Source organism: Micromys minutus (genome assembly GCF_963924665.1).
Source record: "Micromys minutus genome assembly, chromosome: 17".
NCBI lineage: Eukaryota > Metazoa > Chordata > Mammalia > Rodentia > Muridae > Micromys > Micromys minutus.
Window position 1 is genome coordinate 11,658,156 of NC_137952.1, and position 25,534 is coordinate 11,683,689.

Here is a 25,534-nt window from a genome sequence, read left to right on the forward strand (position 1 = left end):
CTCGTTTGAAAAACAAATGTAGTTTAAGTAGAAGAGAGTCAACCACAAGAAAAAAATTCAAGTAAACTAAAGTGTTGTGGAATACACAGATGGGCTTCCAAAATATGAAAGTGGTTTTCAAATGACTGATGTTTTAGGAATGGGGGATAGAGTACATCAGAGAAGAGTTTCAAGGTAGCATGGGAAAGGGGGTTGGAGTGTGGAATCACAGCCATTCTTTCCTTAGGGATATAACTAATAGCCTGTTTGAGTATTAACAATAGAGAGCATGTCAGACACCTTCCCTAAGAATAAGACAAATTACCAGAAATGAGGAGCAGTACATACTTATGGTAACTGGTCCATCGAAGGAATTTGGTAGGTCTGTGACTGATGAACAGTCTTCTTCAAGAGGAGCTATGAGGAAGGAAAACAAAAGTTATGAAATAAAAATAAATAATTAAAGAAAACATCACAGATAATGTGTCCTATTAGTTAGACTAGCATTTACTCTAATTTGTCCCAAGTAACTTTCTTTCCTGAAATTTGGTAAATCCAAAGGGACACTCCTTTTATAATGTGCTTTTTTACAATCTTATTTAAATTCAAAAATTTCAATAAACTTACTATCCCCACCCCAGCAACTTTATTTGTTCAGAAAGGCATGTGTTCTAGGTCAGGTATATTGACATGTGTCATTCCAAAGCTGGGAAAAACACAAAGGGCTATCTCAGGACAGTGGGAGGATGGCATTCTGTATCTTCACTGTAGCAAGTCTGATGTTTAATTAGAAATAAGATAGACATAGGCCCTTCTCTAATTAAGTGTATCATTAGAAAGGATTCTGAAACTTTTTTCAATTAAAAAAAAAAAAAACATGTGATGACTGTGAAAAATGTTAAAATGAAGGCACAAATAGACTATTGTGAAAAGTAATTTATAATCCCAGGTATCAACATGGGTGATGAGAAACTGTGAACACAATTGGCATGGACATTAAAAGACTCTGAAGATTAAAAAATTACTAATGGATTTGCCTGATAATCAAAATACTTAGTAAGTAACAAATCCCCAATCTTTTATTAAAAAATTAATGGCTTCAGTAGTTTGGTTAATATTTGAGTGCCTTCTCCATGTGCGGGGCTTCTCAGTGGCCATCTTTGACATGGGCACTCATGCCATCTTAGAATATATCATTTGGCTCCTTTTTTCTTGTCTTCTATTTATCTTCTACCCCAATCCCTTCTCTATGACTCCATGCTTTGATTTGTGCTAGCTGGCTACCCACAGGGCTTTATGGAAGCCTTCTGGCCAGTACTGCCTGATACTCTCAGAAACCAGGACCTATGTCCTACCTTTTATGTTAACTCTTAAATCCTAAAAACAAACAACATTGACTTAATTACCAGCCCAGTCATGATGCTCAATGCCCAGTGACTATAGAGCTCTTAAATTCCAGAGAGCTATAAGGTGGTGTTGGTTCCATTTGTGTACTATAGGGCTACACCTTTGTTTTTCTGAAACACAGGCTGTTCTTACTCTGGTAGTCATCCTGCCTCAGCCTCTTGAGGGCTGTGGTTATAAGAGTGTTGTCATCAGACTCAGCTGCATACCAGCTTTGATAGTACACATTTTCATTAAAATGCTAAATGAAAACTTGTTGGGTTAGTTTCTTCTAGAGTTGCCTTCTGACTATAGAAGATGAAAGAAGGAAGAGATGAATTGGTGGGTAGGTCCATACAGACATGCGTGGAGATTTGGAGGGACAGAGGTAGGCAACTAGCAGACAGCTGTCACAAGGAAAGCAGGTCACCGGCAATTTTAAGTTCCTTGCCACAAACTGTTGCAGACTCAGAATACAGGCAGAAACAAGAAGTCAGGCAAATGAGTAGTGATAGCTTACCAGTAACTAAAACGTCTTTTGCCAAATATAAAGAGGCAGCTGTTCTAGCCAATCAGTTCTTTGAAAGCGAAAGCTGCTGACAGCTGTAGACACTCAATAGTAGGAGAGTAGGTTTTAGAAAAAGCACTCTTACAAAAGTTGTGATGAGAAAATTCATAGAGAGCCTTTAAATTACAAGTCACCAATGGCAAGGCCGGGTTGCCATCCCTTCCTGGCACCTGGCACCATCACATGTCAGCTTTGCATTTCTTCCTCATGTGCACCATGATCTAAAATTCTCATGCCCATTTTACTTGGTGGCAATTCATATGATTCTCATAACCCCTCCTTCTTGCCAACCCACTGCAAAGATGTGTGGGCTCTACAAAATGAGTACTAAGTTTATCTGCTTGGGCCAAAACACTGGGAGAGAAACAGAGAGACTTAGCACGTATTTGTGGGATGAGAGGAAAAGAGAGGAAAGATCTTAGTTCTTCAAGAAAGCACATTTAATATGGTGACTCCTAAAATGCTTCCCAAATATCATCAGAGGACAGTGGATAAGCCTGGGAAGCAATGCTCTGAGTCGTGACTAGAAGACATGGATCCATCCACTCTTTCTAAGGGCCACTCAACATATGCAGACCAGATCATAGAAGTAAAGGGACAGCCAAAAGATGAGTCTGCGCCTATGCCTGGTTCTAAGGAATTCAGAAGGTCTTAGAAAACAATATTTCTTTAACTCTTTATTCCTTAAAAATATCCTTCAAACCTCCTTTATTTGAGAGTAAGAACAATGTAAGCTACTGGAGAGATTTGGTAGGTATTAGTCTATTGTCTTGGGGCTGAGCCAATCTGTGAGATGTTTCTAGTATCTGAATATGAAGCATCCGCAGAAATGGGCCTGTGAAATTTCCTGGAACAAAGTTGCAGTGGATGGGGCATGTCAGTAACACGGAGGCCAGCTTGCCAGTTATGAGAGAGTTCACACAGAGCCTCCTCACGCTCCATTTCACCCAAAATTCCATACACGAGTTAAATCTGGCCAGGGTGCCAAGATGCATGGTGACCCAGATATGTAGTTACAATATTCATTCACGCCCGTGTCCATTCACGTGATCTCATTAGATGGCGCTCCAGTCTCTTAAGCAAGGCACAGCTGTGGGCATCCCTGAGCAGGAGTTTGTTGAATCCATATTAAACTGGGCTTCCCTGGCACTGTACTCTCAGAATGTTTGGCTCCACCGGCTCTAAAGGGTTAAGATAATAACTATTCAGCTTAGGAGCCAAGTTCTGGGTTCCAGCTAGAAAGGTGCTTCCTCCATGGTTGATACCTTGTTTGGCGATTTTCCAGCAATCCTCAAATAAATGAATGAATGGACAAGTCACAGATGTAAAATCTGCTCCTTAATTCTACCATAAGAAGAGAGCAAGACAGCTTACTGACAGCAAGCTTTAAAACATGACCATGAATGCATCAGTCACCCGTGTCCCTTTGGCAGAAGTCACCAGGCCCATTCATGTCAGCTCTCGGATACGGAGAGATGAGGTAGGAAAAGAAATCGTAAAGCCTTTTCTTCAACCTTATTTTTTTTTTGGTAAGCCACAGAACCACGATCAGGATTTTAAGCTTGTAGAAGTGATCTGCTATGTTATTATGTATTGCTGCTTCTTCTTCCTGTTGCAGGTTTGTGGGGCTCCCTTTCCCTGAGATCTTGTGCTTGCAGTCCCTGGGCTAGGTTGAATCTAAGACTCTTCCCAAGACATTCTTGGCAGTGAGCTGGACACTGCCAGGATCTTTAGCTCACTTCATACTCTGGTAGTCAGGATATGCAATATGCTTATCCCCAGCCAGACTTATTCCCGTCTCTCTTTTCTGTATTTTCTATATTATAGCTTCAAGAAGACTGTTAAATCCTTTAAGACAAAAAATCTGGCTTCTGGTTCTTTCTTACCAATATGGTTAGCCCAATAGTGGTTAAGATAATACTGATAAATATCATTTGTGTACTTAAAGGGAAGTTATAAAAGCTTATTGACATCAAGGTCATGTGAAAATAGAAAAAAAAATAATTAAGGAAAATGCTATATTTCAAAATGTTACTACTTTTAACAGTTATTTGGGTATGAGGCAGATCTCTAGTACTTCTGGTTTTCAGTTGAACTAACACCTGCCTCTCCAAGGAGAAGAGCATTCATCCACACCACAGACCCCTGTGCTATGGATGGACCTAAACTTGCGGGCAACACAAAGGGTAGGAGGAAGAGCTGAGTAGCTGTTTGCCTGGATCACTTCAATTCTTGGCCACAAAACAGTATGTGCTTTTGCCTGTTTCAATTACATTTCTCAGAACGTTGACTCAAATTGACACCAACTTGCAGAACATCGGAGATTGTGTGGGAACACAGATGTGTGGTTTACTATATACATTCACTGGATAAGATTCAGCAGGAGAAGCAAAGCCAGAACACAGAGACTGTGAGCAGCAGGCAAAATCACAGCAAGGCGAGTCCTTGCCGCCTGTCCACGTACACTAAGGTCTTTCCTGACCTTGTGCACTAAGATGGAAGAACCCAGGGTGCTCTGTGCATACTTCCTGTTTATCCATTTGAGCTTCCTGTCACGTTAAGTCCTTTAAGACAAGAAACCTGGCTTCTGGTTCTTTCTTATCAGAACAGGGTCCTACATAGCTTCTGGTGAATGTTCCCTGATTTGATTAAACTCCATAGGGTTTTTTTTCATATAATAAGCATGGGTAAACTTTCTGTGATATTTCTCCTTCTCTTGTGTTTGTGTCTCTCCATGTCCCTAATATACTCGAAACAAGTCACTGGGTTTATATGCTGTATTTCAGCTCCCCAGCCTCAAGGCATACATCCTCTTCCCCAAGGCTCGAGATTTCCCGTCTGAATTCCCACTTCGGTCCTCGGTGCTTGTGAAATGATGGGTGGGTGGCAACGACACAGCCTGAGGACACTGATGTAATCTCTCAGTGCCCTTGATGTCCCAAGTTACCTTAAAAGCCCACAAGGTTTTTATATCCTACCACCATATTAAACTGTCTATGGTTTCATGGAGATAACGTCTTAAGCAACTTTCTAATCTATTTAACACCTTCCTTCCATGTTTAAGGAAAAATTTCCGTCCTGGAAGATGTGACAAGTTCAACTTAAAGCTTTTTTCCATGCCAGCCACATAGTTTCAACCTCCGTTCCTTCAGGGGAACAGAGGGTACAGTTTGCAAACTAAGACGTTTGATTGTTGCCATTTAATACTTTGATATTTATGGTTTTAATTATTTTCAAATGACTGAAAATTTATAGTTCATAGAATTCTCCCTCCCTTCCACCCTCCCCCCGTGTGTGTGTGTGTGTATGTGTGTGTGTGTGTGTGTGTGTGTGTGTGTGTGTGTGTGTGTTGGCTTGAATTAGACTTGTAAGCACAACTTCTAAGCTCATGGTTAGACAAGCTTTCATAGGCTAAGGAGGGAGCCCAGCATGTCAATCTTCCCTTAACCTTTCTATTCCTGGTGATCTCAGCTGTTGGGTAAGAGGCCTTTAAGAAGGTCAAGTGTCTATTATATCCTTCTTGGCATTTCCTTTACTCCATTCATAAAAATACTCTCAGCCATTTGGCTTGTACCCTCAAATTATCAATAGTTCAGTACTACATTCCTTTAGAAAATGATTCAATTTCCCAACACAACGAAGGCTCTAGCTACCCTTCCCTATACCTCTCTAACTTCATTGCCTGAAACCCTGTCCTCTGACCACTGAGTCTTTGTCCTGTTAAATTTCGTGGTATTTGTTGGGTAGAATTAAGATGTTCCTGATGTTGGCTTCATATGACCTTCCCATCTGTCCTCAGCTCTATTCCTTTACTGTGATTGTGGCTCTCTTAACTACCTCCTCAGATGTACCCTCCCTGTTCACCTCTCAGATTAAAAAGCATCCCTAAAGCTTATGGCTTCCTATGTGTTCTCCATCCTTATGTAAGATAATTGATGTTTAGTTGCTCCTTAAGCCTGGCACATTAGTACCACAAACACAACCATCTAGCTTTTCCTTCTATTGTAGAAACCCTCAGGACTCATTCTGAGTAAGGAATTTCAGGAAGCTCTGCCCATGCTTCAGCTGAACTGCTGTCAGCCAAACATGCTCCCACAGGCAACCCCAAAACCATGCGCTTAGAACCAACCTGAGGCATTGAAGCAGTATGTGTCATAGTGAGAGGTGTTGGACGTGAGGAGGACATACACTCCTGTGTGGTTGGCAGCACAGATGGGGTTGGGGCGGATCCTGGGGATTACCACGTTTCCTTCTATGAACCCATACCTGCCAAGAAAAAACAAGAATCAATAGACATGAATGGCTGAAATGCCATTTCTTACTAACCCATCAAATGACATTTAATACAGTACAATACTTCTCTAGGGATGCTAGGGTTCCAACAATTGTGTAAAATCCAGTAACAGCAGCATAGGAGAGTGAGAGAGATGAAGACACACAGAGGCAAAGCAATTTTATTTGAAGGCTGGAGATTTTTTTTTTTGTTGTTTTTAGATGACTTTTTAAAAGGTCCATGAATACAAAATAATAGTTCCATATAATATGAATGGTAAGCAATGTTCTTAAAGGTGTCAGAAAGTCTGAGTTAAACAGGGAAGATGTCACATTGTAAGATTTGATGCCAACTTAGCTTTATATTTTTCAAAAATGAAATAAAATGACCCAGTCTCCCAAGATAAAAAAGTGAATCCGGTCCAGCCTAAGACTCCAGACCTGCTTTATTTGCCAACCACCTCTTCTTTCCTGTTCTCACCTTCTCCTTGAGACTCTCCCTTTTTACCCCACTAATGCCAGAATGAAGCCTTGCCCCAGGTCTGGCTTTGTGACCATCCGAGACCCATGGAGATAAATTTGCTATCATCGAGCTGAGAGCAACAGCAATTATGGAAGTAGATGGCAGTGGCTTACTTAACAAAATTCTCAGGTAACACGCTATCCACTCACACCCCATCTAGGTGTTTCTGGGTGTCTGTTAGGTCTGGGGGCCTTTGAAGATACAATGCACATCACAACCATCCTCAGAAGCACCCTAGTGGCCATGTACCTGAAATATAAAATGTCTCAAAACATGGACATGGGATGAAAAAATGCTACTTGACAGAAAAAAGATGTGTAACAGAGAACAAAGAGGGAGATGCTAAGTCAGAAGGTTTGAGACACGATGCAAGCTCAAATGCACGTTCTTTTCCCCTCTTCTGCAGGGGCGACAGAACAGACCACAGCACCCTGCAAGACCTGTGGTGATGAGCTTGACTTAGAAGCTCCTAAACTCAAAGTCTCTCATTATGTGGGCGTTGCAATGGAAGCCGAGTGACTAATTCCCCATCCAAACTGACAGACTGGTTTCCCCATAGTCTCTTTAGCTCGCTGGTGGGAGGGCACACAATTAAACGTTAATAAGTTCTCATGGACCTGAGAGTTGCCACTAATCAGGGTGGGGCAGACAAGACAGAAGTCGTTGCTGAAGCTTTGGTCGAGCCTGCAAGATGATTCCTTCTGTCTTTTGGCAGATATCTGATTTCTTAGCTACCTGAGGGAAATTATGAAAGTGAGTTTTGAAACACTTAATACCAGTTATGGGTGAGATGTGAGATTTCTGCAGCAGAGGTTTTTATTCTTTTTTTTTTTTCTTTTGTCTAAATAATACTCAACAGTGAAACTACTCTTTACCCTGCCCTTCCACATTATGTTGAGAAATTATGTATATATATGTGTACACACACATATACACGTGTGTGTGTGTATGTGTGTGTGTGTGTGTGTGTGTGACATTATAGAATTGATTACATTCTCTTGGTAGGTTACCGTGATTTTTCACCACATCATCCTTCCTGACACTTATATGTGCATGTGCTATATATGAGTTGAGGACATTAAAGTTTCTTTATGTGTACATGGCCTGAGTGAGTGACAGTCAACAAGGAGGAAAGACGTGTTTTACAGGTCCTTGCATCCTCTCCCTTTATCCTGTCCTTTGGGAGGACTGGTCATTATGTTCAGACTGATCACAAGCAGACTGGGACTCGTCTAAGTACAAGCAGTGGGACCCACGACAAGCTGTGGGGCTCAGTTGCTTCCTCTACAAAATGTCTTAGAAATGAACAGTTTAAGTAAAGGATGCCTTGGGATTCTCCCAGCAGCTTACCAGTCTGTATTCCCCACCCCCCTCTGGCTCTCAACGGGTAAACAGAACAAACAAAGAAACAAACAAAAAACCCATTGCGCAACTATGTTGTAATTGCATTTCAAACCCATAGACCAGCTTCCTAGAACCATTTTCTTAGCACAGTGACCTAGTCAGACCTCATTTTAAAACATAGCCTTAGGAGTAGAATAAGCAGCTTTGCTAACTGGCCATCCTTCATGAAGCTAATGAGTCAGAGTCTATACTGCAGAACCGCCGCTCTTTCATTAACATCCCTCAGACTTAGCTCTGGACAGTTAGAGGCAGATGCCCAGCTGGTGCGACTCAGGAGAACACTCTTAAGCAATGATATTCTCTACAAGATCTAGGCTATTTCATACGGCAGCTACCAGGCAATTGAAACAGAGCTAGTGCCATCAAATAACTCATTTTCATATAACTTAATCTTAATTAACCTAACTATAACTCACCACATGTGGCTCATGGTTATTATATTAGGCAGAGCAAGAGTCTCAGTTGGCTCAAGAGGTGGTGCCTGAGTCTGTAACTAGGGACCGGGGATAGATGTAATAACTTTTGTGTAATAGCTTCCATGAAGAGGGCTATATTAGACTTTCTAAAAGCATTCTGTTTGCATGTGTGTGAGCACACATGTCGGCATGGAAGCAGGAAAGGAAATACACTGCCTATGGGCTGGGGTGGGGTGCAGAGCACTTATGAAGACTATCAAGTTGCTCTAGAGAAAGCAAAGCCCACTAAGTACTCAACTGAGGTTGCCACTAAGTCCCTCTTCATGCACACACTGACTACAAAAACGTATACATACACACACACATACACACACACACACACAAACACACACACATGATATAGAGGCAGGAAACAATATATGCGTGTGTATGTATATATATAATAGATATTATTTTATATATGTGTGTATATTATATAATTATATATCTAATGTTCCCTGCCTCTAGGGATTATCCTGGAACAAAATGATTTGAGGAAAGTCTTCTGGGGCCCCTTGTACTTTGTAAAAGACTTCTCAGAGCTTCTGATAATCGCTTACTTTTATGTAATACGGCTTTAAAAATTCCATATCTTTTTACTTAACCAGTCAAACCATAGCAACACAGAAGCTCAGAGAGGCGGGGGAGGGGAGATTTGAAGAACATGCTTTGTGTCAAGTCTGCACAGCCAAGACTCTGCCAGCTACCTATTCATTTTAAACACTGTTATTTGGCTTGTGTTTTCTTGTGGTTCCGACAATGATACCGAATGCCTCTTCAAAGCCAGGAGAGTGCTACAAGAGCACATTAGGCTAAAGGGTTGCAACTGATATGACCCTAATGGCTTCCTCTGGCCTCCCTCCCTATGATTCACAAAGGTGTCTTTAGCCGACTTTAAGTTCCACTTGTCATACTGGCTTCAGTTTGACTTGGCCAAATTAATAGGCAGGGCTGCCTCTTTAGGCAAGAACTCATTCAACTGTCAGGGAAGAGCCATTCAGCCATAAACCCTGCCCAGTGAAGGTCCATTAGGCTTTTCCCAGTGAAGGTACTGGTCTCTTACCTGCATGTTTCAAACCCCTTGTTCAGGGCTAGTTCCATCTGGGCCATGGAGGGCAAGGTACTATTGAAAGCCTGGCAGAGGTCAGCTGCCTCAGTCCGGGAGATACTGTAGCGGCCATTTTTCTCCACATGGAATACACCCGCGTAACGGCAGGTTATATTCAAATCTGTGGGAGGAAATGGAAATGTTAGAGTTTTTTGCATAAATAATTTTCATGAAACTACATCAGTGGTATGAAGTGTTTGTAAGGAAAAACACTAAAGAAGCCAAGCAAGGCTTTGGGAGAAGCCGAACAACAGGCTGGGGTGATGGCTCAGCCGGTGAGGTGTTTGCCTTATGAGCATGAGAACCCGAATTTACTCCCTCAAGGTCCACGTCTAAGGAGCTGGGTATGGTGACGAGCATTTGTGATATTAGGGTTGGACTGACAGGTGGATGCCAAGGGCTCACTGCCCACCAGCTTAGCCTTTTTGGTTCGTTCCAGGCCAATAAGAGGCCTTGAGTCTAAAAACCAGGTAGATGACACCTGAAGAATGAAAGTAATGTTTTTCTCTCGCCGCAACATGCTTGTATGAACAGGCACACAAATGTGAACCTACTCACGCATGCACACTCATGCGTACACGTGTATACACATGAAAATGAAGTGATTGCACATGGTATCTCACACTTGAAATCTCACACCAAGGAGGCTGAGGCAGGAGGGTCACCTAAGTTCAAGACCAGCCTGGGCTACAGGGTGAGTTGGGGGTCAACTACAACGTAAGGCCTTATCTCAGAAACAACAACAAAAATCCAAATAAACATCTTTCAAAATTCACTTGGCGTTCCAAAGATGCATCAAATTTAAATCTGAGATGTGACGTGATAAAGGACCCTTAACTCGGAGATGTGATATCATAAAGGACCCCCATCCTTAAAGTATCTTCATCAGCACAGATTTTTAAAGCTCATTCTTTAAATTAATATAAACTTATAGGAAACAGACAAATTCCAGGGGAGTAATGAAGGAACACAAGCAAACTACCAAAAAAATTACACACACACACACACACACACACACACACACACACACACACACAATCACAAACACATACACACATACACATACACACACAGAGCTGCATATATTTGGAACTCTGTTTCCCACTTACTCTTGAATTATGTGCACGCTTCTATAACTAACTAGTATCATTCCTTTCCTTATCACCCTATTCACAATACATTCAGCTGCACCCAGAACAAACTTCCTTCTGGTCAAGAACAATGTGATCTGGCCATGGTCTCTCTCCCTCCCTAGCCTGGGACTTGCTGGCCCTGCTCCAATTACAAAGTTTTCCCTTGACTCCACCAGTGACTCTGAGCTCCTTCAGGCCTGAGAACACATCCCTGTTTTCTTTCCTATAGGGATGCTCTGTCCTTACAGTGGCAGGAATGGTTCAATTATATTCTGAATTGTCACTCCACGACATTTTCTCTCAGCAGTCAGGTACCTGACTCTGGGTCTGGAGACAGAAGTGGCTTTAACCCAGACTCTGGACCCTCCAAAGATCAAGTCGTTTGAATCCCAGTATGTTCTACATTTTATTTCAGAGTAGATTGTAATGGAGGAGGATGTATGTATGTATGTATGTATGTATGTATGTATGTATGTATGTATGTATGGTATATGTGTAAGTAATATGTAAATACACATCATATACATGTAAATATATATATATATACACATATATATTTAATGTCAAGAAACAGAAGCTGGGGAAAAGTAAACCAACTTGCACAAGTCCCCAGCTTTTAGCTGGCTAAGATGGGAACTCCTCCCAGATGTGTTTAGCCCCCTCATACAGTGTTTTCAACCAGCTCGCCATGTGCAGAGAAGGTCCTTCGTGTTTAGAACGGAGAACGGGCACACCTTAACAACTGTTTCATGATGACAAAAGTGGGACCATTATTATGAAACTGTGCAGGTGACAGCTGCTTTCCTGTAGAACAGGAAACAGGTTCTGAACAGTATCAGACAGATGCGAAACCAAGAAAGAAGGCATAAGCCAATGTCAGTTGGCTTTTTCTCCTTGGTTTCTGTTGTCAGTGATCAGGTACCATAAAAACAAACAAACAAACAAAACAAAAAAAAGCCAGGAAACCCTGGAACCAGACATAATAAAGAAAGGACGTTTTGTGTGGTTAATGCCTTATCTATGGGGTCCACTGTGCTCTCCAGAAGCACTCCTGCAAGTCTTGGCTGGTGAAGCAAGGAGCACACAGAGGAAGGAAATGCACAAAGTCTCTTTGAAATGCTATTTATTTTTACTGACATTTGCAGCTTAGGTCTTAGTTGGCCAATTTCACAAAGAGAAGCTGTCACTCAGAGAGACAGCCCTTTCCAGCTCCAGCATACATAAGAAAAAAAATATGTTTAAATCAGTTTCCTGCAGGTAGAGCTGCTAAGGTGACTTCAGTCAGATGCCACCTGCTGGCTCCTGGCCCAGGTGGTTGCTGTCAGCTCCTATTTTAAAAATAAAGGCAGAGGCTCCAGGACAATGATTTGGAGATGAGAGGCCGTTTCTTTCTCATGAAAATTAATTCTAGCTTTCCATCTGGCAGATTGAATATGCAAATGCAAGAGAACCCAATGCAGCCTGTGACTTTTGAGTAAATTCCCTGCCATTCCTGTGCAACGACCAATGTGACCTTTTAGACAGTGTGTGGATACAGGGTAGTTATTCGCTAACTGTACCTGTAATTGACTGTGTGTGTACATCGACCATCAAGGGCAGAATAAGACAGGCAAACTCAACCTTCACCTGGCTACCTTAGCCAGGGGCCTGACATACTCCCAGCATCTGAGAATGGCTGCTGGATGAATACGAACTTTTCAGAAAATATTAAGTACAAGCTCGTGTTTATTTTAATTTTGTGAGAAGGAATCCAGCTCCTAACCCTCATGGCATTGGGACACTCACAAATTGCAATGACATTCAGATCAACTCCCATGCTGATAAGCCATCACCTCTGGATCACCCTTCCTTTAAAACGAGCCAAACCTTCTGCTCTGTGTGCCATTGAAGCCCCAGCAATTTACTCATGCATTCCAACTCTCCGAGAACGGTAGCAGTAGTCAGTACTTGTGTGGATGTCAGACACCAGTACAACCATTTGACAAGAGCTAACTAATCTCCTTAAAACACCTCTAAGAGTCAGTAATATTAATTGCCACTTTCCAGATAGAGAAACTGAGGTGCAGAGAGGAGAAACTATAGAAACATGACCAAAGTCACTGGGTTGTGATGGTAACACAGATATTCAAACCCTGGGACTGGACTGGACTCCTGGGACCCACAGCATGACCTTCTTCTAACCCCAAAGGAGGTTAGAATTCTCCTGCTTCCTCATCCCACCAGTGCATAGCCAACACCATTCCCATCATGTTGGGTGACATGGGAGTGGCACAGGCCAAAGCTCTTCTCTAGCCGAGCACAGGCATCCATGGCCGTGATGGACCAAGCTTCTGTATGTGTATCTTCTGTTGTTTCCTCAGAGACAAAAGTCTCTGGGAACCAGGAGTTGTCTGACTTGGGTGACAAGTACGAAGCAGGAGGAGATAACGCAGTCCATAAAAAGCTCGCTGAACAAGCCTGAGGTCCTACCAGCAAACTTTTTCTGTGGTACGCTCCTGTAATCAATCTAGTGCTGGGGAAAAGAGACTAATACCCAGGCCTTACTGGGTGGCTAGCCTTAGCTTTCATGGTGATCTCCAAATCAGTGAGAGACACTGTCTTGAAGGAAAAAAATAAATTAAACAGTTTCTAAGGGATGGTAGATATGTTGTCCTCTGGCCTCTATATATGTGCAAACACCTAAACACCTACACATATATACACATATACATGTGTGGGTATAGCACACACACACACACACACACACATATACACACACACAGAAGCTAATATTAAATGGCATTCGTATTCCTTAAACAAACCCTTCCATATGAGGATACATCAAGAGTGCTTTCTGCAGAACTCTCTGGTCCCCAGTAAATCTCCTTTATCTTGCAGTGGATTGAACTGTTCAAAGCCCCTTTCTTGGAGAGACAGAACGGGCTCAATGACAGATGTAGACTGAGGCTGCTTTCCGATTGAGGGAGGAGCCTCCAGGGACATGCTACTCCTGTAGACTGCTCATTATGACAGGCTATGAGCAGAACAGTGTCATCCCTGGGCTCATCATTCAAGATTCTTCACGACCAGGGGAAGAGGACCCTAGAGTGTCCATAATACCTGAGAAGGAAATAGCTTAGCTGAGTTCACATCCTCCCAGACCCTGTCACTCCTCAAAGGTGGCACAGCCAGGGAGTTGTTTAACTTCTCTGGTGCTCAGCCTTGTTGAAGGAACCACAGTACCAACCTGCCAGTGTCTGTGGGGCTCACTAAATGAAACTGGTAAAAATGGAACTTAAAATAATAATTGAAGCTTGAATATTGGATATTTGCCAACTGCCTTACAAACTTCATCTAACTTAATTCTCACCTGACTGTTATGAAGTCAACATGTTAGCAAAGTCATTTTCTAAAATTATTATTGTTTTGAAATTAAAATATAATTATCTAATTTCTCCCTCTTCTCTCCAGACTCTTCCATACCATCCTTGATCCCTCTCAAGACACACACACACACACATACACACACACACACACACACACATGTTTAATGTTAATTGTATGTATATGACTGCAAGTCTGCTCACTGAATATTCAATAACAAGTTAATCAGTCAGAGCACTTCTTCTTGGGAAAGCATATGGGAAACCCATTTTAGAGATGAAGAATCTGAGGGACAAAATGGTATCTAAACTCATCCAAATAGAAGTGTCAGACTTCTAAACTGTTGTAGGCTATGGTTAAAAAAAATTACTCTCAGAAAAGGCACAACTAACTTACAGCATCATCCACCTTATCTTAGTTTTTTCCTAAGCCTTTCAGGTCAAGAAAGATAAGATTTCACTAGGAAAATTACCCATTTTAGCACTCTGCTTACATTGTAAAGTCAGAGAGAAATGGATTCTTCATATACCCAGTCATTTCCCAACTGGAAGAAAATCATAACATCATCGGAGAGGGAGCCGCTATGTAATTTCCACTCACCTTTCCATTATCTGCATTTTCCCAACGTTGCTTGAGAGGTGAGTGGGAGTGGTGCCTGCTCTAGGAGGAGGAAGATAAACTTCTGGATACAGATGGATCTGCTTCCCTGTGACTTCCCAATGTCTACCCAGAGTCACCACTTCCTTAAGGATTCTCTATTGGCCACTGAAAATGTCTGGGCTCAAAGCTCTGTTTCTATGAACAGTTGCTGTTTTCATTTTTAAACTGTGTTTCCAAGGACAGCCTGTGTTTTTGTAACTGGCTTTTAAAGACATCATCTCTGAAATGACTATGACATGTTTTCACAGGTTTGCGGGGTCATTTATAAAGCTAGACCTCCTGAAAGTAGACAGAAATATATTAAACATGAAGACCAGGAGACACTTACAAACACATTGTGCCCAACAGAGGTCGATAGCTGTCCAAATCTCACATCTTGAAATGACCCCAGAAAAATGAATGCTTTCTAGCATGAACTGTCCATGTCCCTGTTCTCTTTATGCCCTCTCTCCAGGAGTTACAAGGCAGAATTAAGTATTTTTATGTTGATTTGGCTCACAGTAGGCTGTGGTGGAGAAAAGTTGCTGTCTTATAGATAGTAGACATAGAAGCTAGACCAGTTCCTGTGTTCAGTGACTTGCCTAATTACCAGTTTACTTATCATGGGTTGTAGGAACATCAGCAGGCAAAGGCAGCATCTTTTCTGGGTAATGTTTCAGTTTTAAGTAGTTTTGCTTCTAATAATTCACTTTATTCTCATGACAATCCTACGCAGTGGATCCTTTTACTAATCACATTTCATAGGAGTTGATTAATTTATTGAGAAGTTTAAGGAGCTGATAGAGCCAGGTACAGACTGAACAGTCAGGCTGATTGAATATGATGTTTAGGATGAGTTTCCTTACTCTGCCTGAAAAGAAAAAGCCTCTACCCATCAGGTCTGGGTTGCCTCAGTGGAAAGATCATCATGCTATTGGCTCTTTTCCCCTCTCCCAGGCAAGAAGTCCTGAGCTGCAGTTGTTCACTGGCTTTCCCCAACTGTGATTCTCTCTGGTCTGATCCTGTTCTTTTCTGAAAATATTTTTGAGAAACTGAAATAGTCCAGTCCCAACTGCAGTCCCAGCTTTCTTTTTACACCCCAAGTGTTCCGGCTCTGCTTAGGCAGAACTAATGAGAAGAAGAGCTGGCGTTCTGGTTTGGCCCACTGCTGGATTCACTACTGCAGAGTACGCTTGTGACTTTCCAAAATGTCTGCAGGCAACCTCAAAGGTCTAGACTTACCATGTAAGTAGATGCTCCGGGATGATCTAGCTGGAACCTGACACCCTTGCTTGATGGCCCTCAACAGAATCGAGCCCCCTATGAGATGGCCACACAAATCTCTTGGGCAGTGAGTGGCAGCCCAGTGCACACATGGTTTTCACTTTCACAGTGTTGTTTAAAGCCAAGGCTCTGTTACTGTCCTCTGACTTGCAGAGCTCACATCCTACACAGAAGATGATACAATTCATAAACCTAACAGAGCTGATTCTCATTGGAAGAATGGAGGAAATGAGCCAATTTTCTTTAAAGAAAAACATATTGGTAGTCAGATCATCCATGATTAGAGGTAGGACAATACAGGGTCTTAAACAAATTAGCTGTGAGAAACGAGAAAATAAAATCAAGATGGACTGAGCTTGGACTAGACAATTATGAAGAAAGCAGAATCTCAGGGGACTTTAATTGCAGCATCCTGACTCCTGCTACAATGCTCCTGACACAGTATATTTTATAAGATATTTGAGCATGCTGTTCCCAATAAATCTACAACTCATGGCCATAAAGCATCATTCTTCTGAAGCACATCATGAGCAAGTCACTCTTTTTCCGTTTGTTCAATGCCTTTGCAGCTCAGAATTTTCCATTTGGGAGCCTTTCAGGCTGGTATAGCCTCTACTTCCCCCAGGCCTGCCAGTACAGAAGGCTGGCAGCCTTCCCATTGCCCCCACACCACTTGTCCCATTGTCTGACTCCCATGTGACGGGTGCCTAATGAAAGAGCATATTGTTCAGCATCTGTTTCTGAATGAGGCCAAAATCATTCTTGGTGCAGGATAGCCTTTGGCTGCCCACTGCAGACCATGCGTACCTAGTGACTCAGACTCTCCCAGAATCGCCCCCAAGGCGGGTGAGGGTTTAATGAGCAGAGAAGATAGTCATGCTCAATCATATGGAGGGAATTTCCTCCAGAATTTGTCATGCAGTGCTTTTCATTCATCTCTTGGCACTTAGAGAGGAAAGGCACCCCAGTGTCTGGGGGCCTGGCTGAACACCCTGACCTCTCAGTCTCTAGCTTAAGGGACAAGGAGTCCATCATGAGCCAACATGACTCTTTGAAAGAACAACCTTCTCGGAAGCTGTCACCCTGGCCATTCCTGCCAAGTCCTCCAAATAGCCAACCCATTGCATAGTCTAGAAATGCCTTGAGTTGTTTTTAGAATGTGAGAAGAAGCCTTCTTCCTGCCTCTGGCTTCAGTGTTGGGGACGTGGGCAGTAAGACCCTGCTGAAGATCCCATCCCTTCTTCTGGATCCAGCAAGGTGCCTGCTTGCCTTTAGTATTACCTCACTACGTAAGAGTTCTGTAAATCCAAGTCCCCCGTGGGGAACAAGCCTCCAGGAAGACAGATGAAACAAGAAACCACAGTGTGTACCCTTGCGTGTTGCCATGGTAACCAGGAAATCCACTGGCCTCAACACCTTTGTGTTTTTCTCTTCTGGATCTTATTGATTTAGCAGATTGACTAGCACAAACCCAGGATGTGGTTAGGTGGACTGACAAAGCAGCAGAAGGCCACATACGGTGTTTCCTGCTGCAGTTAGAAGAGGCAAGAACGCCAGCTCCACTTTGTCTTGCAGTTACAGTTTTTTTCCCCCTTCTGGACAGCTGCAATTACTTCTACATCATCTAATTGGAGTACAGCTTCTGCACAAGTCTAGAGGCAGCACTTCAAAAGAATAGCAGATCAAGAGAGGGAACTTGTGAGAGGCAAGTCAGAATGGGAAGCTGTTACTTGTTAATATCTGTACTTCAGAGGTGATCAGTGGGGCCTGGCGTGCTGGTGAGCCAGTCTCCACCAGGGAGGAAGATGTACCGGTCACACCCAAATCCTGTTCATTATAAGCTATGTGACCTTGAACTACTCTCAATAGGCTCCCTGACACATCTAGTCTTTCTCCTTCCTTCAATAAAATAAGAACATGCTCAAAAGGCATTATATGTTTTTATGGAAATAACCTTATGCAATTATACATATGTCAGCTGAAAAATAATTTTTAAAAGAATAGAAATCACAATACTAACCAAACAGTATAGTCACTAATCCCGGGTAATCTCAAAACTAAAGAAAATTAATTGATTGCCTCATAGCAAGGAAAGCTTCAGGGCTTGTGAGATAACAAGACAGCTGCATTCACCAGAGGCACATTCAGACCTCAGAAAGGTCCTTAAAATTCCCACAGGAAGAAAGACACATTTTGGTGTCACTCTCTGCAGAACAGAATGTATCATATACTCTAGACCTTGGTCACCTTGTAGAGAACTTTATCTCATGAAATATGCAACACATTCACACTAAAAACAGTCCTGAGAAGCTTGAAGAGTGGGTGCTATAAACCCATTTTACAGATGGAGTATGTAAAGAACAAAAGATGCAGGGAGAGTCTGATAAACACAGGTATTGGCTCAGATCCTCAGGGTCACAGATTTCAATACCCTGTGGTACTGTTGTTCATTGGCTTGGCTTAACACCAGGTCAAGGAGAGGCAACAGCAGCATTCACAGAGCACAGTAGTGGTGTCCAGCTTCTTTCTTTTGCTGCCATGATGCTTTGGGAAGATTCAGGATGGCTAAGACAAATGAGAGTATAGTTATTCTGGTGGAGCCAGAATGAGGGCTTTGAGTTAGACTTAGAGCCAGAAACCACCTTGTTCATTCTCCCACAGTACCGAGCCTACCCCTTCAGTGACCCTGGCACTCCCAAAATCCCCTAAGGGAATATCTAAACCAGTCTGGAAAACTCTGAGGCAGAGGCCAGTCATTAAATGATAATCATCATTTGGTCAGTCTTAATGTGAATGTGCAAGGAAAATGGGTCAGCCCACTGATGTCTATGAAAACAGACAATAATCAATTAGCACAGGGCCCTGAAGCTCCAAGAATGTCAATATAAGATACATCATGCAAAAATGTTTTAAGAGTAATATGCCTAGTACGGTAACTTTTGTATTTCTCTCCTTGTTTCAAACATCAAGGTACCTTGCAAGTTAGAGATTTCCATGAGGATCACCATTAACTGACCATGCAGAGAGGAAAAATAGGAAAGTCCAACTTTCTGTGGCTGGGTAAACAGAGGCCCTGGTAAAATATTAAGTAAGACTCTGCCACTGAAGTAAGGCTTATTGTCCTTTCTTCAAGAATAAGATGGATGTGAAGGGCCACCTTCAGTTCCTACAAAGCTCAGCAACCACCTAAAGTTTAAGGTAGAACCTATTTTGTTTTTCCTGTCCTTTTATCTGTCTCTTGTAGCCTCTTTTTGAGTGGAAGTGAAAAGATTCCAGCATATACAGAGTTGTTACTCTGTGTGGGGTGGCAACCCAAGTGTCCTGAAGATTCAGCATCCTGGGACTCTTTGAACAACATCCAGAGGTTGAATAAATGACCTTCCTCATTTGAGAGTTAAGGGAATTAGCCCAGAATCTTATCGTGAAAGTGACAAAAGATAGAGGCTGAGCTAGTAAATTGAGACTCAGCTCATGAAAGCCATGGCTGCCTACTTGGGACACTTAAAATGTGAGCCAATTGTGGGGCACAGCAGCCTGTGAGACATTGGCTCTGATCATGTCAGCCACTGAGCCTTGTCTGGGCTTCTGAGCTGTGTCAACACAAAGGGGCACATGGCTTGCATCTGCTGGTCCCTGCAGTGGCTGGCTTGTAAGAAGTCACTTGAGATAAGTGCTGTGACCATCACGAGGCTTTATGTAGAGAGCAGATGACAACATTGTAGCTGAGATGTCAAGCAGCCTGTCCAAGGAGGGCACCATTAGGTGTCAAGCAGAGGCCTTTCTGTTTTACTCACACAAGCACATGTGGCTGCCTCTCACCTTGGCTTCCAGAAGAAGTTCCGGATGAGAAGTGGGACCAGGTCTCTTCCTAAACAGTTTGGAGATCAATATTCTGATTCTATGCAAATAGAGTTGGTAGATAGGTGATGATTGTTCCCTTCTCTTTTGGAATGAGTATTTTCTTACAGAAATTTGCACTGCACTGGGACTTGAGAGCTCTGGGTCTCAACAGGGTGAACCTTTTGGGGACCTAGGTGAAAAGAGAAATCCTAATGAACAGATTGGATTCTTGCTTGTCTGGAGTAGTAGGCAGGTCAATACCTCTGTTCTGCCATGACAAACAAAACCTAATTCAGATACTGTTTAGATCGATGCTTGAAGCCCCTCCCTCCACATTATCACTTCACTTCCTGGGTGGAATGGTGACACTCATTTATAGTCTAGTAGCTACTAGATAGTTTTCTACCCCCAGTGGCCTCTGCCTGTTACTTCTCAAAAAGTCTTATCCAAATAGCTATGAGTTTGCTAATAAACTAAGTTGCCCATAAGCCTTAACACTTATCTGCCAGGAAGGAGCCCTTTATCTGTAGCTCGTCTTGTAACCAATACTGACTTAAGGAGGATTAGGATAGAACAACACCAGAGGCTAAGTTGGTGTCTTAATCAGGGTTCTTACTGATGTGATAAAACACCATGACCAAAAGCAACTTGTGGAAGAAAGATTTATTTGGCTTACATATACTGAGCCACAATCCATGGATGAATGCCAAAGCAGAAACCTAAACCCTATGGCTACTTGGAGGCAGAAGCTCATTTAGAGGTCATGGAGAAGTGCTGTTTACTGTGTTGTTTGTTCCTTATGGCTTACTCAGCCTGCTTTCTTATAAACCCAGGACCACCAGCCCAGGGATGTATCACCCACAGTGGGCTGGGCCCTCCCCTATCAATTGGTAATTTAGAAAATGCTCTACAGGCTTCCCTGCAGTCTGATGTTATGGAGGCTTTTTCTTAGTTGAGGTTCACCCCTCTCAAATCTAGCTTGTGTCAATTGTCATGAAACTAGTCAGCATAGTTAGGAATTATCGTGAGTTCTGGGTCACCTTGGGTTACCTGTAAAAGACCCCCATCTCAAAAAACCAAAAACATAAAACAAGATTCGTGCCTTTAGATTACTTTCTCACCATCATCCAGTTTGTCAGAGCATAGTGAGGTGACATTGCTGTGAAACGATTTCTTTGTAATGGCAAAGCATTGCAGTGAGTAGGCAAAGCTCTAGGTCCCCACTACTTCCAAAGGCGGAGGCACAGAAACCATCAGGTCTCATTGCAACTTTGCCATCTCTCAGTTCTCATTTCCTCTCTGCGTATTGTGTGCTAAAGTGACGAGGTAAGGATGCCATGAAGGCATCCGTCTCCTCCACGAGCCTGACTCCTGTTCACTCTGCAGAAACCCTTGAGAACACAAACACGGTAAAAGAGATGCAGCAGAGGCTGGACTATGGGGGAGATTTTTGAAATCTGGGCCAAAGGATGTCCAGGATTAGGACTTTTCCAACCACCCAGTGAATGGAGGGATTGTGATTCATACCTCTGTGTGCTTTTAACCCGTGCAACTATATCTGTAGTAGTGATGCCAGTTTCAAGTGCCAAGCTCCCAGAACTCATTTCTAACAAGCTCTTACATCCAAGTTAAGCCACAGGGTTTGGACAAGAATCTTTAGCACTTGTTACAAGCTCACACAGAATGGGCCAAACATAACTTCCCAGAATTAGGGAAGACGGCTCATGCAAAGACCCAGAAGTCTGGAAACACAGGAAGATACAAATGACCCCTCTATCAAGTTGCCAAAAGAAAATAAGGTGTTAATTTTCCCTTAAAATAAATGGCCATTCAAAATGACAAGGGAACACACCTGCCAAAGGGCTCTTCTTTCACTACAGAGAACTCTAGAAAGTTTTGGATGTGAACAATTGCTGCTTGGGATAAAAATCTGACCAGCCCCAAAGTACTCACCAACCTATAATAAGGACATGGTGAAAGGTGTTCACTCACAGGGTCATCCATAAAATATGGAAATGTATGCTAGATGTGATCCTGGGTACAAGTGACAAGGACAAATAAATCCCTGCCATCAGAGAGAGTGTGCTTTGCAGAGGAAGGAAGGCCTTCCTGGCTGGCATCATCCCATGGTCTGAGGTTCTGGGTTAAATTTAAGAGGGGTGAATGGAATGCCACAATTCCTTGTCCCCTGTCTCCTGGTCTAATATGCTCCAGCTACCATGAACTCTGTCATGCTGTCCCCATCAGGGTAGACTGTACTCTCTTTAACCATAAGCCTAAAGATACCGCCTTTCTTCAGCTCCCTTTCGGTCAGCTCAAGTATTTGCTCATAGCTATAATATATATATGTGTGTGTGTGTGTGTGTGTGTGTGTGTGTGTGTGTAATATACTTGAAAAAATAAAATTTCTCCCCTAACCATCCCCAGATTAAAATAAATTTAATATTCATATTTATCTTTCAGGGATCAAAAGACCTCCTTTTGATGCCCTCTAGATGCCTCTAGAACTTGGCCTCAGTAAAATAGACAAGAGAGAATTGGAAAGTAAGCATATGACTACTGAATGTCCTGGCTTTGAGAGCAAGGGCTTCATTTGGATCATAAGCTGGTTTCAGGATTGGAGAGTACAGCTGTATCTATTCCTTCCAGATCTTAGCCATAAACTCAAGGCAATTCAGGGTCCCAGAGTAGCCTAATGGTATAACGCTGACCATCTGTGCTAGTATTCCTTTAATTCCCGATACTTGGAAATGTTAGGACTTTGGCCCCACAAAACCATTTGGATCATTGTCCAAAAGTGGGGCCCTACTCTTAGTGAGGCTATGTAGGACATGTCGTATTGTCAACCTTTGAGTCTCAGGTTCTTCATCAGTAAAGTGAAGTTCACTCTTTCCTCGTGGAGTGTTTTTGGTACTTGGTACCTATGGGCCAATATCTCAAATATTAAGGTGTCTTCAAAGAAGCCTATAGGTAAAGCATTTCATGTGATAACTTAATGATCAGTGATATCCTTGACTAATGCCAAGCACCTCAAGGTCTCAAGATGTTCAGAAATCAGAAACTGAACCCCTAGCCAACTAGGTACGTGGCTTCTTATAATTCAAACTGTGAATAAGAGATTATGGGTGATAAATTGGAAAATACACGGATATAGAATAGAAATAATAGATAGATAGATAGATAGATAGATAGATAGATAGATAGATAGATAGATAGATAGATATAGATGGACGAATGGATGGATGGATGGATTAATGGGTGGATGGATGATAGGACTGAATTGATCTGACAGATTAGACAGATCCAATTTTTAAATAAAAAACATTATACTAGGAAAAAATCTGTCCCATCCAACCAGTGTAGGTCCCATTAAGCCCAACTTTATTCATCTTTACATTCATGGTGTCAAAGAATGTGACACAAAATGTCTCTGGTGTAGTGGGGGAAGCACTAATTTGACAAGGAGCTCTATGCTAATCTCATTACTAGCAAGCTGTAGGTACTTAAAGCATCACTTCAGCTCTCTAGATCCCAATATTCTCCTCAAAGAAGTAGAATTTGAGGATCTCTAGTTCTCAACCCAGCTCTGTGCGTCTATAAAAGGTCGGTGAGAAAGCTGATTAACTTTCCCAATCATCCAGGGACTGGGTAGTGGCATTTTGCTGTTATCTGGACGGCTAGGATGTAATGAATATTTCAGGCAGGGTGGACTGGCCAGCAGAGTGAAAGAGCAGACAAAACAAAAGTGTGGATAGCATCCTGTTCTCAAATTGCAGAGCACAGAGCCCAGAGTCCACCCATCAATGGAGCTCCAGGCAAAGAATGGTTTCAATTTAGTGAAACACAACAGAGTTGTTAATTTCCTTAGAGAGAATCTTCCTAAATTACCACAAACATCCCCAGTGTGTCCTGCAGTAAATTTCAGTCTTTGGGACCAATTGAAACTATTCTGCAGCCCTGGGATGGTCCTAGCCTTGGGAACAATGGGGAACTGCTTCCCCCCCCTAGGATGGCTCCTTGAACTCTGGTGGTCTTTGAGGCACCATTGTCCCTGAGAAAAAGAGGAAAATTCCCATCCTCTGCTTTCCTGCTTAGCGATCTTTCTGAGTTGTCACAACTGGGATTTTTTTACTCCAGGAGGATTTTTTTTTTTTTAATCTAGACTCTTCAAAGACAGGAGATAGATCTAGGGGTTTGAGTCCTGGGAATAGAAAAATAACAGAATTAACTGGATAAAGATGAATTGGTGGGACGGTGTTGGGTGGAGAGGGGAGGGGACTCTGAATCAAATGCTCTCTGAGCACACAGGACCTGAGGCATCTTAACCAAGCGATGATTCCAATTCATGAGCCTCCATTTCTCAGACTCCTGGACTCTGAAGAAAAATGTTGCTGCTCCTTTATTCAGTACATATTTACTCAGAAGAATAGGTGAGCGTAAGACAATAAATGCACGTGAACTGCCAATAAAGAAGCAGACCATAGGGCATGCTCAGTAAATGCCCTCCTCCACCAGGAAGAGAAAACTATAGTCAACTGGCCATGACTCCCCCAGGTCCCAAGGAAACTGATGAGCTCTGAATCTATCACGTCTTTGAACAATGAAAAGACAGCTTTGCTTTGATAATCTGCTGTTTCGTTCCAAACAACAGTGTAAGAAAAACTAAGCCGAACTCTCATGAAATAGGAGGAGGATGGAAAGCTGACTTGAATGTGAACACTCTGATGGAAAGGTGTAAAAGCCTTGCTCACTTTTGGGGTGTGGCTGGGCGTGGCTTGGGAAGACAGCAGATGTAAGCAATTAAGGGTAATTACAGGTATTTTTGGAGGTGAAAGAATTGAACTTCTCAAAGACAGCCAGGGAGGCATTTACTTTATGCACTCAGAAACTGGACCCCAAGCTGGGACTTGTGGGAAGGGTGTGGGCCCTGAGAAACTCCAGCAGAAGGAAGCTATTGCATTAGACGAACCCCCTAAAGGCTCCTCTGTGCTCAGAGGCCATGGAACAACACTGTAAAGAAGCGGGGAATGGCTCAGTAGGCAAAGTGGTTGTCACACAAACGCAAGAAACTGAGATAAGACTTCTAGCCTCTGTGTACTAAGTGGGGAGAGGTACTTGTCTCTATAACCCCAATGTTGGGGAAGGGGAGTCTCTGGATATCGCTGGTCAGTGAGATCTAGGTTGAGAAAGAAACCTTGTCTCTAAACAGTAAGGCAGAGAAAGAGATCCAGGCATCACCCTCTGGCTTTACCATGCACACCTGTACGCAGTCATGTATGCATACCTGTACGTAGTCATGCTCACAGCCGATGCTCATACCGCAGGTACACACATGCACACACACACACATACATGCCACTCCTCCGCCGCCCCACCACCAACTGGAAGAGCAGGAGGCAGGAAAGACACAAGCAGCCAAAGAGACTGACTGTAATTGTGCAAGTACAGACAGGACCCAAAGTGCGCTTCCCAGTTGGTTTTCACCAGCTATAGCCAAGGTTCCCGGAACTACACAGGCTGCCTCATCTGCTCAGAGAGGGTTCCAGTAACCTTGTGCAGGAGTCAGCACCCAAGAGTACTGAG

General features: G+C 42.7%; 1 protein-coding gene across 4 annotated transcripts in view; it reads right to left on the minus strand.

Moving 5' to 3' along the window:
- CD44 (CD44 molecule (IN blood group)) overlaps positions 1 to 25,534 on the minus strand; it is an 86,679-nt gene that overhangs the window by 43,566 nt on the left and 17,579 nt on the right. For all 4 annotated transcript variants that reach the window (XM_080931482.1, XM_080931481.1, XM_080931480.1 and 1 more), the window contains exons 2-4: positions 9,648 to 9,813; positions 6,060 to 6,196; positions 328 to 396 (exon numbers count right to left, since the gene is read on the minus strand). In XM_080931482.1, coding sequence (XP_080787608.1) covers positions 328 to 396; positions 6,060 to 6,196; positions 9,648 to 9,813 — 372 coding nt within the window. The remainder of the gene's footprint in view (positions 1 to 327; positions 397 to 6,059; positions 6,197 to 9,647; positions 9,814 to 25,534) is intronic.